We start from the raw sequence: 13262 nt of genomic DNA on the forward strand, positions 1-13262 counted from the left end.
ATAAAATTTCATTATCAAACTTTCAAATGCCCATATATTGAGGCTTACTGGAAAAGAGAATATTGCTAGGTGTCCACAAGAATTTCACAAAAATATTTCATTATTTCATCATAGGATATTTTATATTCAGCCATATACAAGTTTTAAAATGAGCACAGAAATCTTCCTCTGCCCACCCCTAATATGTATTAATGACCAAATCCTAATTATCCCTACAGCTGCTAAGTCATTTTGATCTTTATGAAGATATAAGCTTCTCAGGGCTCCACAGACATGAATAATGTAAAGGAAGGGCTTCTTCTTTTCTTATTCTAAAACTGGACAGACAGTCCAGTCATGTCTTTGCACCACTGAGAACGAGAAGCAAACAGAACTGTTTTCTCCACTGGAGCTGCCATAAGAAGTATTGGCTAATGTTAGGTAATTAGAAGCAAAGAAATAGTCAAGAAATAGTCACTTGCACCATTGATGTGTGAAGGACATTTAGTAGCCCAGTGCTTTATAATTTTTCTGATCTCCATCTCTGGGATTTATAATCAGTTGTAATCAGCCACTAGGGTAGTACTGTCTGTCACAGCTTTTCCAAAATGGTCATGTCTCTTGTGAATGACCTTTCATTTCCACCCTGGTATTTTCCCTCTCAGTTTTCCTTACCCTTTGAATGATTGCCTTTTGCTGTTCAGTGATTGCTCATGAAATGACCACAGATGCCAAGACATTAAATAGCCAAAGGCAACAGTACTTTTACCTGGCCTTTTCTGACTAAGTCCTTCTCCTGGCCATGGTCACTTAGATATGAGATTATTCATGCCCATCTATTTTTATGACAGTGAGCCCCAGGAGTTCCTTTCTTCCCTCTCCCTTTCATCAGCATGCCCCATGTCTGACATGTGAGTAAAGGAGGATGGTGAAGGGTGAGCTAGCTGGCAATGTCCTCCATATGCCACACAAATGACAGTCTCTAAGTGATCCTCTTGCCTAGAGTTGTTCATGGAAACCCTGTCACAGCTGGGAGGAGAGTTGTGGGAGCACAGGAATTGGAGCTGTTGTGTTAGAGAGATGAGGGATAGGGACTTCAGCAGTTAATGATGAGGTAGGGAAGCTGAGGAAGAGGGAACAGTTGCTGTCAGGGTTTCCCCTGTATATTGGCACTGCTTTCTCTGTGTGATGGTAGTAGCTCTAGTTAGTTCCCACCTGACTATTCCTTATGCACATATGACAGGCACAGCACCACTGAGACTGGTTTTAATCAGCTGTGATATCCTGAGGGCAGACTCTACTCTATGGAGATCTTAGGAAAGCAAAAGGTGTACACTTCTCTGGGTAAGAGTGAAGTACATTTGAATTGCTCTCTCTTAAATCTGCAAAGAGGAATCTACTTCAAAAAGTGCTGAAAGATGTAAGTTATAAAGTGGACATAAATATAAAAAATTCTGCACTCAAAGTGTTATGAAGAAAGATGGTAGTGGTGGTTTGCATGTTCAAAGCAGTGGGAAATAAATCACAGCAAAGAGTGTTGCACATGTTGAAGGACAGAGAATTCCTGCTTGGAGGAATCTTATTGCTGCAAGTTAATATCTTTATATTAGTATGCCCTGAAGCTTTTTGGGATATAAATTTTGCAAAATAACATCTGGATTGTGGAAGCAGGCCATAAAATTAATAAACAAATCTTGAAAGCCAGGAAACACAGAATTTTGCTTGAGCCCTGTGTAGCCAGGAAGAGGACACCTTCTTCCTTTTATGAGGCACACTGGAACACCCACTGTGACTAACCTGTGGGATGATTCCATGGTGGTGGAATTTACACTGGGGCAGTAACTCCTGGGGATAGTCTCAGCTCTCTTGAGTTGTAATTGAGGAGCCTCTGCTGTCTTATAAAGAATGTCTTTTAAAGAATTTGTTGAATATCCTTGGGCAATATTATACTGAAAAGATCAAGGCTGGGTTTCCTTGACAGAGGAGTCAAAAAAGATTGGAGATGGAACTACCTCTGAGTCTGTCTGCTTTTTCTTGTTCATTTTATGGAGAAATACTGTTGTTGAAAGCTCTCTGTGATATAGCATTTTCTTCTTTCCAGAATGATCCATAGTGGAGAGAAGGCAGTCAGAAATAACATAGCATGGTTTATGTGCTTCATGGATGAGAATGGAATGTCTTTTGCCCATATTCACTTTTCTTTACCATTTTTCAGCTTCTTTACTTTAATCTCCTGGTTTCTGCTTGACAGACAACAAAAAAGAGTTCTCCACTGCCTGTTAGCTTTGCCTCAATGTGCATCTGCTGTTCTTTCTCCTCTATTTCTTCTGTAATTTAAGGCCTGGTTGGCATTTTTTTCCCATCAGACGTAATGAATGGCTGGGAGCTGTCTGCTCTTTTGGACTCCTTTGTCTTCAATCCATCATTATGTCTTCATTGTCCTCTTTAATTTAACTGAGATGTTGAGGGGATCACTTACTGTGAAAGACAATACTGCTAGCTGTCCACAGGGATTTTACACATCTATTCATCATCTTGGTAAGATAAACTATGTATGAAATATTGTGTACTAAAAAAATGCAAAATACGTTAAGTCCATTTCAGATGCCAAATGCTTAACCAGTATTTTTAAACAGAGATTTCTGTGCCTCAGCATGTGACACCTTTTCTGGATACAAATTTTGTTTAATTTAACTATGAAAGATAACTATTTCAAACTTGACATTGATTTGACTACAAACTTGCACTAACTTTATTGCTTTGTTTCAAAGTATGTCAGTAAGTGCACCTGTATGAACTGCAATACAGAACTGAAACAAAAGTCATAATTACACCTTTATTTCCTGGTTTTCAGAGGGAGTTCAGAGCAATTTGGGAATATGCCCTTTTATTTGGAGACCAAAATATCAGAAATTAACTTTAGAATGCTTAATAAAAAAGTATTCTCAGGGATCATGTATATTTGTATCAGAGAATTCCCTCAAATAGTCAGAATGGCTCTCAAACATTAAAGCTCAGTATGTTTCAAAATGAATATTTTGGTGAAGTCTACTCCCAAAAAACCTCAGAGAACTGTTGAAGAAATGAGTAAGGAGTATAAAATGAATTCAAAACTCAGAGACTCCATTAGATTTTGCATTATTGAAGTTTAGCACACATTTTCAAACTCCGTTTTTTTCCAAGACCACTTCTGTTTCTGCTCATTCTTTTTTTTTTTTTTTTCTTGTGGCAGTTTACACATTTAAAACAGGTGGCAATACTCTGGTTTTAAATTAAACTGCCCAAAGTCAGGAGCTGTCTGTGTGTCTGCCTTTTCCACCTGCATATGCACAACTTTGCTAATCTATTAGTGCCTAAAATTACATACTCAGGTACCTGAGACAACATGGGTTGGTGAACTAGAGCACTTTCAGCTACCAGCCACTCAATCTGTAACCTTCCTTGATTGTGATAAATAAATGTATCTCTAGAGCCCTGAGAAGAGTGTCCTGATAGCTGGACATGAGTTGAGACTCAGAAAGGAGCTAGTGAGATTTTGCTTTGTTTTCTTAGAGGTACAGAAGAATTTCCATGATTGGAAGGTATTATTGTAGAAACTATGGCAACTTCAGAAGTCCTTATAAATTATAGGTATATATTTTTAGTATAATAATAATGATAATAGTAATTCAGCCTTTCATTGCTATCCCTCAGAAAAGTCAAGGTGGTAAATGATTGCATGGTAAAAATGGCAGATGAAATTCCACAGATGACTAATGCAGGAGCAGTGATGAAGACAAAGAGAATCATGGGCACAACTGAGAAGAGAGTAGAGAAGAAACAGGAAATATCACTGTGCAGTATGAAACTCCAGTACACACCCACATTTTGGTGGCTGCATACAATTTTGTTCCCTGCTTCTCAGATCTGAACTGTAATGGATAAGTTCATCTTAAGGCATGGCAATTATCATTGATAATCAAGATAAGGTACATCTTCTTTATGAAAAAAGAAAAAAGACAGGAATTACTCAGCTGGAAAAAGAGATGCTAAATGATCTAATGGAAGACTAAAATTGTATGACGTGGAGGAGATAAGTAAGGAATAATTATTCTCAAGTTTAAAAAGTATGGCATCTGAGATAATTTATTCCACTCAGGCTTGCTGGAGACAGAGCAGTCTATGCCAGGCTGTAAAGATTACCTTGCACTGTTTTTTTCACAAATCATTTCCCTGCTGTCCTGCTGGCAGCTCATGTTTGAGTCAGGGTAGTGGGCTGCTGGAGCTTTCACCTGGCTGGGTGCAGCAGTGGCTCCTCTGTTCTCATGCCAGGTCTGGATTCAGGGACTTGATGGACTGATTCATCTGCCTCAGCTTTGTGTAGCCTTGCTAATCATTGCGAGCAGTCTCTGCCTTTGGAAACCCCTCACTGATGTTCCTGGGATTACAAAATTATACAAATAAATCTTAGATGTCTCTTGCCTCACAATTAAACAAGTCCTTGTTTCGTCCACATTTCCTGTACACAAGAAACAAGGTATTAAAAACGGTGGAAAGTTTATTTGCAGCATTTTCCACATTTTAAAATTTAAATTAGTTGGACTAGATGATCCTTGTGTGCCCCTTCCCACTGAAATGTTCTCTTCTGTTAAGCCCAAGTCACACTAAGGACTTTGAGGAAATTGAGACATTGTAAATTCATGGCAACATTTCATTTATGTATGTTCACTGAGTTCTTCATATATAATTTTATGGCCATGTGGTCAAGAGGATAAATCTTCTAACTGAGACCAACAGAAGAACACAGTAAAGTTTTCTGGTGAAAACCTTTGTTTCTTTGCCCATATGCACACTAGTTCATATTCCTTAGCACAGGGTCTAAATAAATATACTGGTCTAAATAAATATATGCACAAACCCATGCAATTTGTTTTTACCACAATACAGAATTTATAAGCAAAAACCTTTATTTATTATAGCATTAGGGTAGCAATAATATGGAGGCTGAAGAGAAATACAAAAAAATTGTGGTTCACAGCCAAGAACTGCATCACATCAACATTGCCAAGCATTGTTCAAATTTTTATGAAGTCAATAATGTGGATTTAGGATTGCAATTTCAGATTCTCCCTTTTTTCTATTTTATTTTTTATGACTTCCCTTGGGTCAGTGCATGTAAATCCTGTTTTGATAGAAACTTAATTTTATTTGTACTTTGTAAGAGTACTTTACTATGTGGTTTCTACATTGTCAGTGGTTCTTGTCTTTTCCTGAATATATTTTTATTAATATCTTAGTGGCTAAACACAGACCTTTTGTATATACATCTTTGAAGAGTGCTGTAATAGATTATATTATGTCTGTTTATACATGAAGACTGAGGGTTTTCACTACATCTGTTTCATCACTTGGTAAACCATAGGGAAAAAGGGGTAAAGAGAAGTCCCTCAGCAAGTTTCCATGATAAAACTATAGCATGACTCTAATGCTGATGCTGATAAAAAATGGTGAGCTAATTCATAGGTGATGGCTTCCATTTAGGAGAAAAGGCCTTGCAAATACTGACATTTCTGCAAGTTATAGAGATGTTTTTAAGATCCAGTTTAAATGGAAAGTGTGGAGAAATCGAAGCACACAGCATTTGTGTGCATAAGCTTTCGTGTGGAGTAACAACAAAACCCAAGCATCTTTTGTTACAGGCAACAGAAATCATGATCCTTTTGAGTTTTCCACATGGAAGTCAACTATAGCTGTTTTCACAAGCTCTGCAGCATTTATGCAGTTCAAAGGTGTTATTCGTTGGTTTGACTTGTTTATCTTATGTCTTCAAGATTGCATTTTAAATAAGCTCTGAAATATTTATCTGCATGTTAAAATGACTCAGAAGTGTCCCTTAGGAGTTTAGAAGATGAAAATGTGTTGAACTGAAAGCTAGAGGATACCACATGCTTTTTAATATTGACCAAGGGTCTTTCAAGGAGGTGGTCTCAGTGTCCTGCTTTTCGCAGTTGGTTCTGAATGTTTAGCAAATTCTTTATTTTGGAAAAAAAAGCTTGATTGTTGTGTTGTCTTTGGGTACTCAGTGAGACATTACTCACAGCAGTGCTTTGGGACCACATTTGCTTTTCACTTCTGATTTATGCATTTATTTTCCTCACAACGTGAATAATTAATATCACCATGATTGAGATTTATTTTTTTGTAATATCTTTTAAACCAGGGTGAAAAAATATCCATGTCAAGTATTTGAAAATACCATCTGAGGACACATAAAGTATTATTAGTTACTCCCCAAGTGGGCAAAGGCAGGGAGGTAGGGTGGTCCCATATTTTTGCCACATCACATTTTCAGACAGCAGGCACAAGAATTATGAGATCCCCTTCTGCAGCAAGACAGCTCAGTTTAGAAGAAACAAAAGATGTCTAGAGACATAGAGAAGGTTCTCCAGCCCAGGTGGGGTATATCAGGAAGGAATATGACCTATAGCAGCTGACTAAAGCTAAAAATGCCAGGACAAAGCTGCCCTCTGTGCTACAGTTTCAGCTGAGTTTGGGATCTCCTCCACTTTGGCACCACTGAAATTTTCACTGGGGAAGAGGGACTTGGGGCTTTCTCCATGCTGTACTTCTTGAGAGACATGGGAGGGAGAGCTCAGGGAGACAACTACAGCCCCATGTGCCCAGCACAGCTGCCTGGTGGTGTCTGCATCTTGTCTATGCTTCTCCACTGAGGCCCTTCCTCCAAACTAAAAAGACTACTGTAAAATTAATTTTATCAAGCCATAAGCATGACATGAAAGTAATTTTCAGTGTGTTTATTCCACATATTCTTGAGAATTTTTTCCCTGTTTGGCCATGACTCTATCCTCCCCTGCCAAGTTGTTGGAGAGCGTGGCTAAACCAAAGTGCAGTTAGGCAATTTCCCATTGCCTATCAATACAGTTTTCCTGTGAAGCTTCATCTAGTTTTGCAATGAACAGGTATAACAAGGCAGCCTATATTTTTTGTACATAATTTTCTCCTTCTCTTGCCTTTTTTGTTGACAGAATCATGAATAAACTGGCAGACCAGCAAGACCACATGATACCATGAAGAGAAGCTTACAGGTCCTCTGTTGCCAACTGTTTAGTAAGTAAATATTAATTTTTATTCTGTAAGAAAGGAAGTACTCAAATCCTTATGTAAGATAGTAATATTCATGCAGTGCACAATTCAGAGAAATATTTAACCACATGTCTTGCTTCAGGTACCTGGAGGAACCATATGGAAGTTAAATTACCCAGTTGTCTGAGATATTTAGAGATGTATTAAGAAATGAGTTGAAGGATCAGATGATTCTGCAGTTTTGTACAAGAATAGAACTGATCTGCTTTGCCTTGCAACTGAGGGAACTATCAGTCTCAGAAAACGAGATGTAGATACAGAGGATGGTGGCTGGAAGAAATAATGCAACGTTTTTGGAACTGGGATCAATCCCACTTGGCATTTCTGGTGGTCGCTGTCCCGCTCAATAAGATGTGTGGGTGAGGGAAAGTCTAGGCTCACACAGACCTAAATTCTGTGTGACTTCCTGAGATTATAAGTTGCTTTTTTTTCTAAGTTTTGGCTTTCAGAGGAGTCCATCCAATATGAAAGTCCAGCAAAACCACCAGGTAGAATTTAGACTGTGTAGACAGGGGCTGGCTTCCCTGTTCATGGCAGTAAGGAAAGGTTTTAGGGATATAGCAATATTGACACTGTTTGGGCATTTTTGTAAACTGACAATTTTCAGTACAAGCATCAAAAGCAATAGCTTTTCTTCAAATTTGTAGAGATTAAATAAAGTAGGACTAGACAAAATGTAAATATAACCACTTGCTGTCATGTTTTACAAGGGAAATTGCTAATTTTCAGTAAAAATAAAAAAAAAAACCCAGTTTTTCAATGTTGTCACTTCAATTTGGCAGAATATCTCACTCCAATATACATTTTTCATAGACAGTTTTGTATGGCTTTCTCTTATTTTGGCTAAAGCAAGATAAAAACAAGAAAATCAGCTTAATATGCTTGGAATGAGCAATGGAAGAACTCTTAATTTTATTGGATGTGTGAAAATGAAATCTAATAAATATTTTATGGGCTGTTGCAGAAATCTGGTTGCTATCATATCTGTGCTTTACTCATGATCATCAGGGTATAGAGTGAGAGATTTCTTTTGCTTTGCTAGGTTGGTTGATGTTCTTATTCTATTTACAGCTTCTCCTGTGACAAAGGGGAAACAGACATGTGTCCTCATGACATTAGGGGAGAGGCTTCAAGATTATTCTGCTTGAGCATAAAGCTGGGCCAGATGTGCCTGCATGACCTGACCTGCCCAGCAGCACTATTTTGGGTCCAGAGGTTTAGTGCCTGGCTGGAGTTCAGTGTGAGAAGAGCTCCTCAAGGAGAAACCCACTGAGAGCACTGGGGGCTGTGGTGTTTTTACCACTGCTCAGGACCCAGAATACTTTGCTGCATTTCACCATGTTGAAATGTCATTTAACTCTAAAACTAACTTGGTTTCTGGATCAACGTTAGGTTCATTGTAAAGAAAATAGGAAGCAGAACATGCAAACACATTTCTACCAAAATGTTGGGAAAAGAAGGAAGCTATACTGTTCATCCAACTGTTGAATCTTTCTGTAACTGTTTTTGTGTTTTTTAATGCCATGTTTCCCTGCTTGGCAGCATTCCCCTTTGTTATCATTGTTGCTTTAAACTGTATTTTTCAAGGTCATATGTTGACTATATAGGTGGCAAATAGAGCAACACTGAATATAAAGAGGAAAAAACTGAGAGAACTATATATATGTATATACACACACAGATATATATAGCATGACTATGCAACAATATTGTCAACTCTGTGATGTAATTTGAAAAGATGGATTCTGAACTTACTACTTCTAATGAAGGGGAAAACTGCTTTATTTTTCGGAGTGCAGCAAAAATTTGTAACAAATGTACTTTCATTACCAAATGCAGCAGCTGCTGTAGCTATATAAGAGGTATTTTGGGCATGTGGAATGTATTTTTCACTGGTTGGTTTATAAAAAAGCCTGTGACAAGTTACTTAATTTGTATTGTATCAGCTTTCTTTTAGATGCACTGAGGTGTGTTACCTAAGCTCACTTTTTCCCCAGTTACATCACAGTGCTAAAAACAATCTCCAAGAGAGTGCATTCTGTCCAAGGAAGAGGAAATTACTTTGATGTGTTTCCTCTAACTGTTCTTTGTGGTATAAGAAGGGCCTTCAGCATGGTATTTTTTGTTTCATTTGGACAAAAGAGGAAAATTGCTACTATTATACAGCTGAAGAAAAAAAGCAAACTTCACAGAAAGTATCACTAGAGGATATTCTGCTTTGGGCTGATTCACCAATGTCTTCTACCTGCCTGCCTTCCTCATCTGCAGCTGCAACAAGTGGGTCTGTGGTGCTGCCTCTGTGATGTGGCAATGTTTTCATCTTGTCTGCTGTGGCATGAGTGAGTGAGTGAGGTCAGGGCTACAGAGAGAAGTGTCCTGAGTGTGCATTCTTGCAAGTATGAACAAAGGGAGTGCATAAACAGAAAATCTAGGATAGCTGGAACAAAGCATTGGTGGGTTCTGTAGAAACAGTGATTAGATGGAGAGCAGACTCTGTGTGCTTGTGGATGTGCCTGTGGAAAAGAAATACAGGAAGAAGCAGTTTCACCTCCAAACTGGTGTGTTGTTATGAGGCTTGCCACATTTTGCTGGACTCCCAGCTGTGCTACTGGGCCAGTAGTGGCTACACTCATCTGTGAATTCTTTTCCACCTCTGTTCATTCGTGCTGTGCTTGGCTGTTTGTGCAGTGTCTGAGACAGTAGGACTCTACACTCTATAGGGCTCCTTGTCTTTGGGGCTGGAAGAAAAGACTTATGTAGATATTGGTTTGATTGTCAAACAGTGGGATTTGTTAGGTGCATTTTTAAAAATCAGACCCATATATAAATAAGATTTTGATTGTAGGTTATGTCTGTGTTTTTTGGTGAATTTCACATGAGTTATGCAAGCATTCTATTGCCATCCATATTCTTTTGCTGTGCTTTCCAAAAAGAGCACATTCCATCCATTCATGCTGATCAAGAATAGCATGTGAAAATGGCACTAGCAACAGCTGCTCTTTTGAACAGAGTTGTAGCTGGCTTGAATCTGATCCCAGCTGTCAAGAGGTTGAGCTTGTGAAAATTGTAGTGCCACACTTGGTCCAGGACAGGGGCTCCGGGCGATGCTACTTTACCTCTAGTCATTCATAATTTATGAATAAGTAATTACACATGTGATGTAAAACTATAAAGAAGTAGTGCTTTCATACTGTATCTTCAAAGATTCCATTTAATCTGAAATCTCTTAAGACATTAAAAGAAAAAAAAAGACAAAAAGATTGAAACAAAAAATTTGGAAGAGGTTTCTTAGTAAGGGCTCTTTGAAGTCACTAGCTAGATTGAGTTGATGAGGGCCAATTAAAGCAAAACATGTGTCCACAATTTGCTGCCATTTGTTCTAGGCACATCTTTATGGATGAAGTTTGTTGCGTCTGTAATGATGAAGATGCAAATGTCTTTCCCATGAGGCTGAGCGATCTCTGTTTTTTATAAAGATCTAATGTGATGATTTAAGCCCTACAGCATGAGTCACAATATGTCTGCATTTTCTGTAATGAAACATGCACACTATAATTTGCCATGCATACACTCAGGGCTTCCAGGTTGTATGTAAGCTAGAGAAAAATGTGGGGACAGGTAACTGATGGAGCTCTTGGTGTATAACCTCTATATGGGACTTATTTTCCTGAAAAAAATCAAGGGCTTTTATTTCTTGTTTACTTACAGCACTAGGGTCTGTGTGAGGACCTGTCACCACAGCATCTGAAATAAAAGGCCATCTGAGTGCTTCTTCATGTCATTATCACTTAGTGTGTTCCCAAGTATCACTCTTTCATCTCAGAAGTCTGGCATGATGCCCAGTGATATCAATAGGAAGAGTTTTCTCTTTGCAAGTATGTACCACACTCTGTAGTAAAATGAGCAAAAATGACTGTGAGTGGCCGTGCCTTATAACACAGGCTGTCACAAGTCTTGTGTCCCCTTGCTGTGGGTGTAGCTCACCTTCCCCAGTGTTACCTGGCAGCCTGGCTGCCTCTCAGTCAAGTCTTTGCAGTGAAGTTCACCCTGCAGAAAGAGTTAGCACAAGCCTGGACTCCATTCCAGTCTGAAGCAAACCCAAGGACTCATCTTTTAAATATTTGATAAGCAATGTGAGTTTGTAAAATTCCTGTATTAGAGAAGACCCAGTCCTAAGTACCTTCTGAAAGGTGTTGAGCAGCAATACCTCCTAATGCTTCTTGCCTCTGGTAGGAATCCACACCCACCAGCATTTCTTTCTATTGCCAAACGCTGTCTGTGAATAATTACGTGTTATTAATTAGATGGTGTGCACTGATGGCTCCTTTATACAATTACACATGGCTCATTTGGAGCAAGTGCAGAGGCATGGTAACAGTACAAGAAAGACTGCTGCCACATGCAGGGGAATAACCTGCTCTCTGCCCACAGTAGTAGATGAGACGTGAAGAAATGGATTTAAAGAGCAGGTAGCTTGACATTAGACATCAGGCAAAAATGCTGTATCAGGTGAGGGTGTTGAAACCCTAGAACAGGCTAGTCAGGAGGATTTAAGTCTGCCACTGAAGGACTGAATGGAAAAAAACCCCATCTCTCAGGGGAGACAGAGGTAATTTAGATGATTTCAAAAGCTCCTATCAAACCCTCTGTTCCTGTGACCACTAGGTACTGTGTCCCTAGTGCAAATGAGCCTGCTTGCTTCCAGAGAGCTCTCAGCTTGCACAAGCCATGTATAATTAATCCATGTGCTAGAAATGTAAAGCTGACATGGGCTTAAAGATACTGAGGATCACTTGATACGCAACAGCAGAAGATGTCTTCCTGTCATTCACAAAGACTCACAGAGAAGAGAGAAAACATCATTTTTGTTGTGCTCTGCTAGATTGGCAGGTATTAGCTTGAGCAAAGACAGCAGCAGGGAGTGGTTATCCAGCAACAGATTCCATCTGGTTTGCTTAAAAATTAGAAAGGTAAACAGCCTCTGGCTATGCAGTGTATCATGTACAAAGCTTTTTGGGATACTCACTGGGTTGAGGCATTTGTGTTTGAGAATCACGTGGCTTGGTAACAGCCTGCCCATCAGGCAGCTCACAGCAAGCAGTCCCTCAATACTTCCTTTTCCCAGAATTCAATTAAAGGTTGCTGCTTCAGTTTCTCAGCAAAAACTGCCTTCTTGAAAAAACCTTCTGTTTTGTGATCCTGTCCTGGAAAGCAGACCTTTTGAAAGGGGACTTGAAAAGCAAACCAGTGCACCTTATAAAGAAATTAAATAGAATATACATTTTCTTACCAGATGTAGTCCAGTGTCCTTGTTGTGCCCTTTAGTGAGATTTCAGCTGCACACACACATAGAAAAGGGAATGTTCCTACTTGCTGTCTGAATAAGCAAAACTCTGTGAATCGGATGGCTCTTGCCATTCTAAAACTGAGATTGTTCCCATGAATAGCTTGCAGTATTTATTTTAAATTTGCTGGTTCAATGAACATTCATGCCCTTAAAGGCATTACAGTTTGGTAGGATTTCACAGATAGTGTGAAGTCTCTAACAAATTTTGGGTACATCTGTGGGGTGGGATCTTCTGCCTTGTTTTGCCAGGAGCAGATAAAAATTCAGGACATAGCAACACAAACAACTAACATATTGTGAAAAGTTCTCTACTTTTCTTGCAGATTTGCTGAAACACAGAAAGATGTGGAATAGGCCTGCAGCTGTAGAATTTCAAGTCATGGTTTATAAGGTCCTTGACACTGAATTTGGAATAAAAAGCCAACAGGCAGTTACATTATTATATTTGCTCTTTCTATTTGCAAACAAGCAATTCATGCCTTTGCACATATCATTTGATAGTCTGAGTATGTTCTTGGCATTAAGCACCTTCAATTTTATACTTATACTGGTGCTATTTGCACTAGAACCCTGTAGATTTTTCAAAATTATTGAGCGCAGATTCTTCACAGTGTTTATATTCATCAAGCATTCACACCCAGTTGTATGACATTCCAGTAACAATGTCCATTATTAGTATGCTAGAAAACCAAGAGATATTAGGGAAATGCATATAAATATGTATGCTTAGCCAAATTTGAAAATGCTGCAATTTGGTTTTAAAATTCCTTACCACCTTGGTAAAACAAAAATC

At 38.8% G+C, this 13262-nt stretch overlaps 1 protein-coding gene across 6 annotated transcripts in view; it reads left to right on the top strand.

The window, feature by feature from the left end:
* The window catches only part of TMEM108 (transmembrane protein 108), a 158141-nt gene that overhangs the window by 67386 nt on the left and 77493 nt on the right, over positions 1 to 13262 (top strand). For 3 of the 6 annotated variants that reach the window (XM_079299969.1, XM_079299968.1, XM_079299970.1), the window contains exon 3: positions 7005 to 7086. In XM_079299969.1, the coding sequence (XP_079156095.1) occupies positions 7047 to 7086 (40 nt within the window). In that variant the 5' untranslated portion in view covers positions 7005 to 7046. Of the gene's footprint in view, positions 1 to 2358; positions 2518 to 7004; positions 7087 to 9217; positions 9400 to 13262 lie in introns of those variants that run through there. The other 3 variants (XM_079299971.1, XM_079299972.1, XM_079299967.1) reach the window with 3 other exon arrangements.

The sequence above is a fragment of the Erithacus rubecula genome, assembly GCF_903797595.1.
Source record: "Erithacus rubecula genome assembly, chromosome: 3".
Classification (NCBI taxonomy): Eukaryota; Metazoa; Chordata; class Aves; order Passeriformes; family Muscicapidae; genus Erithacus; species Erithacus rubecula.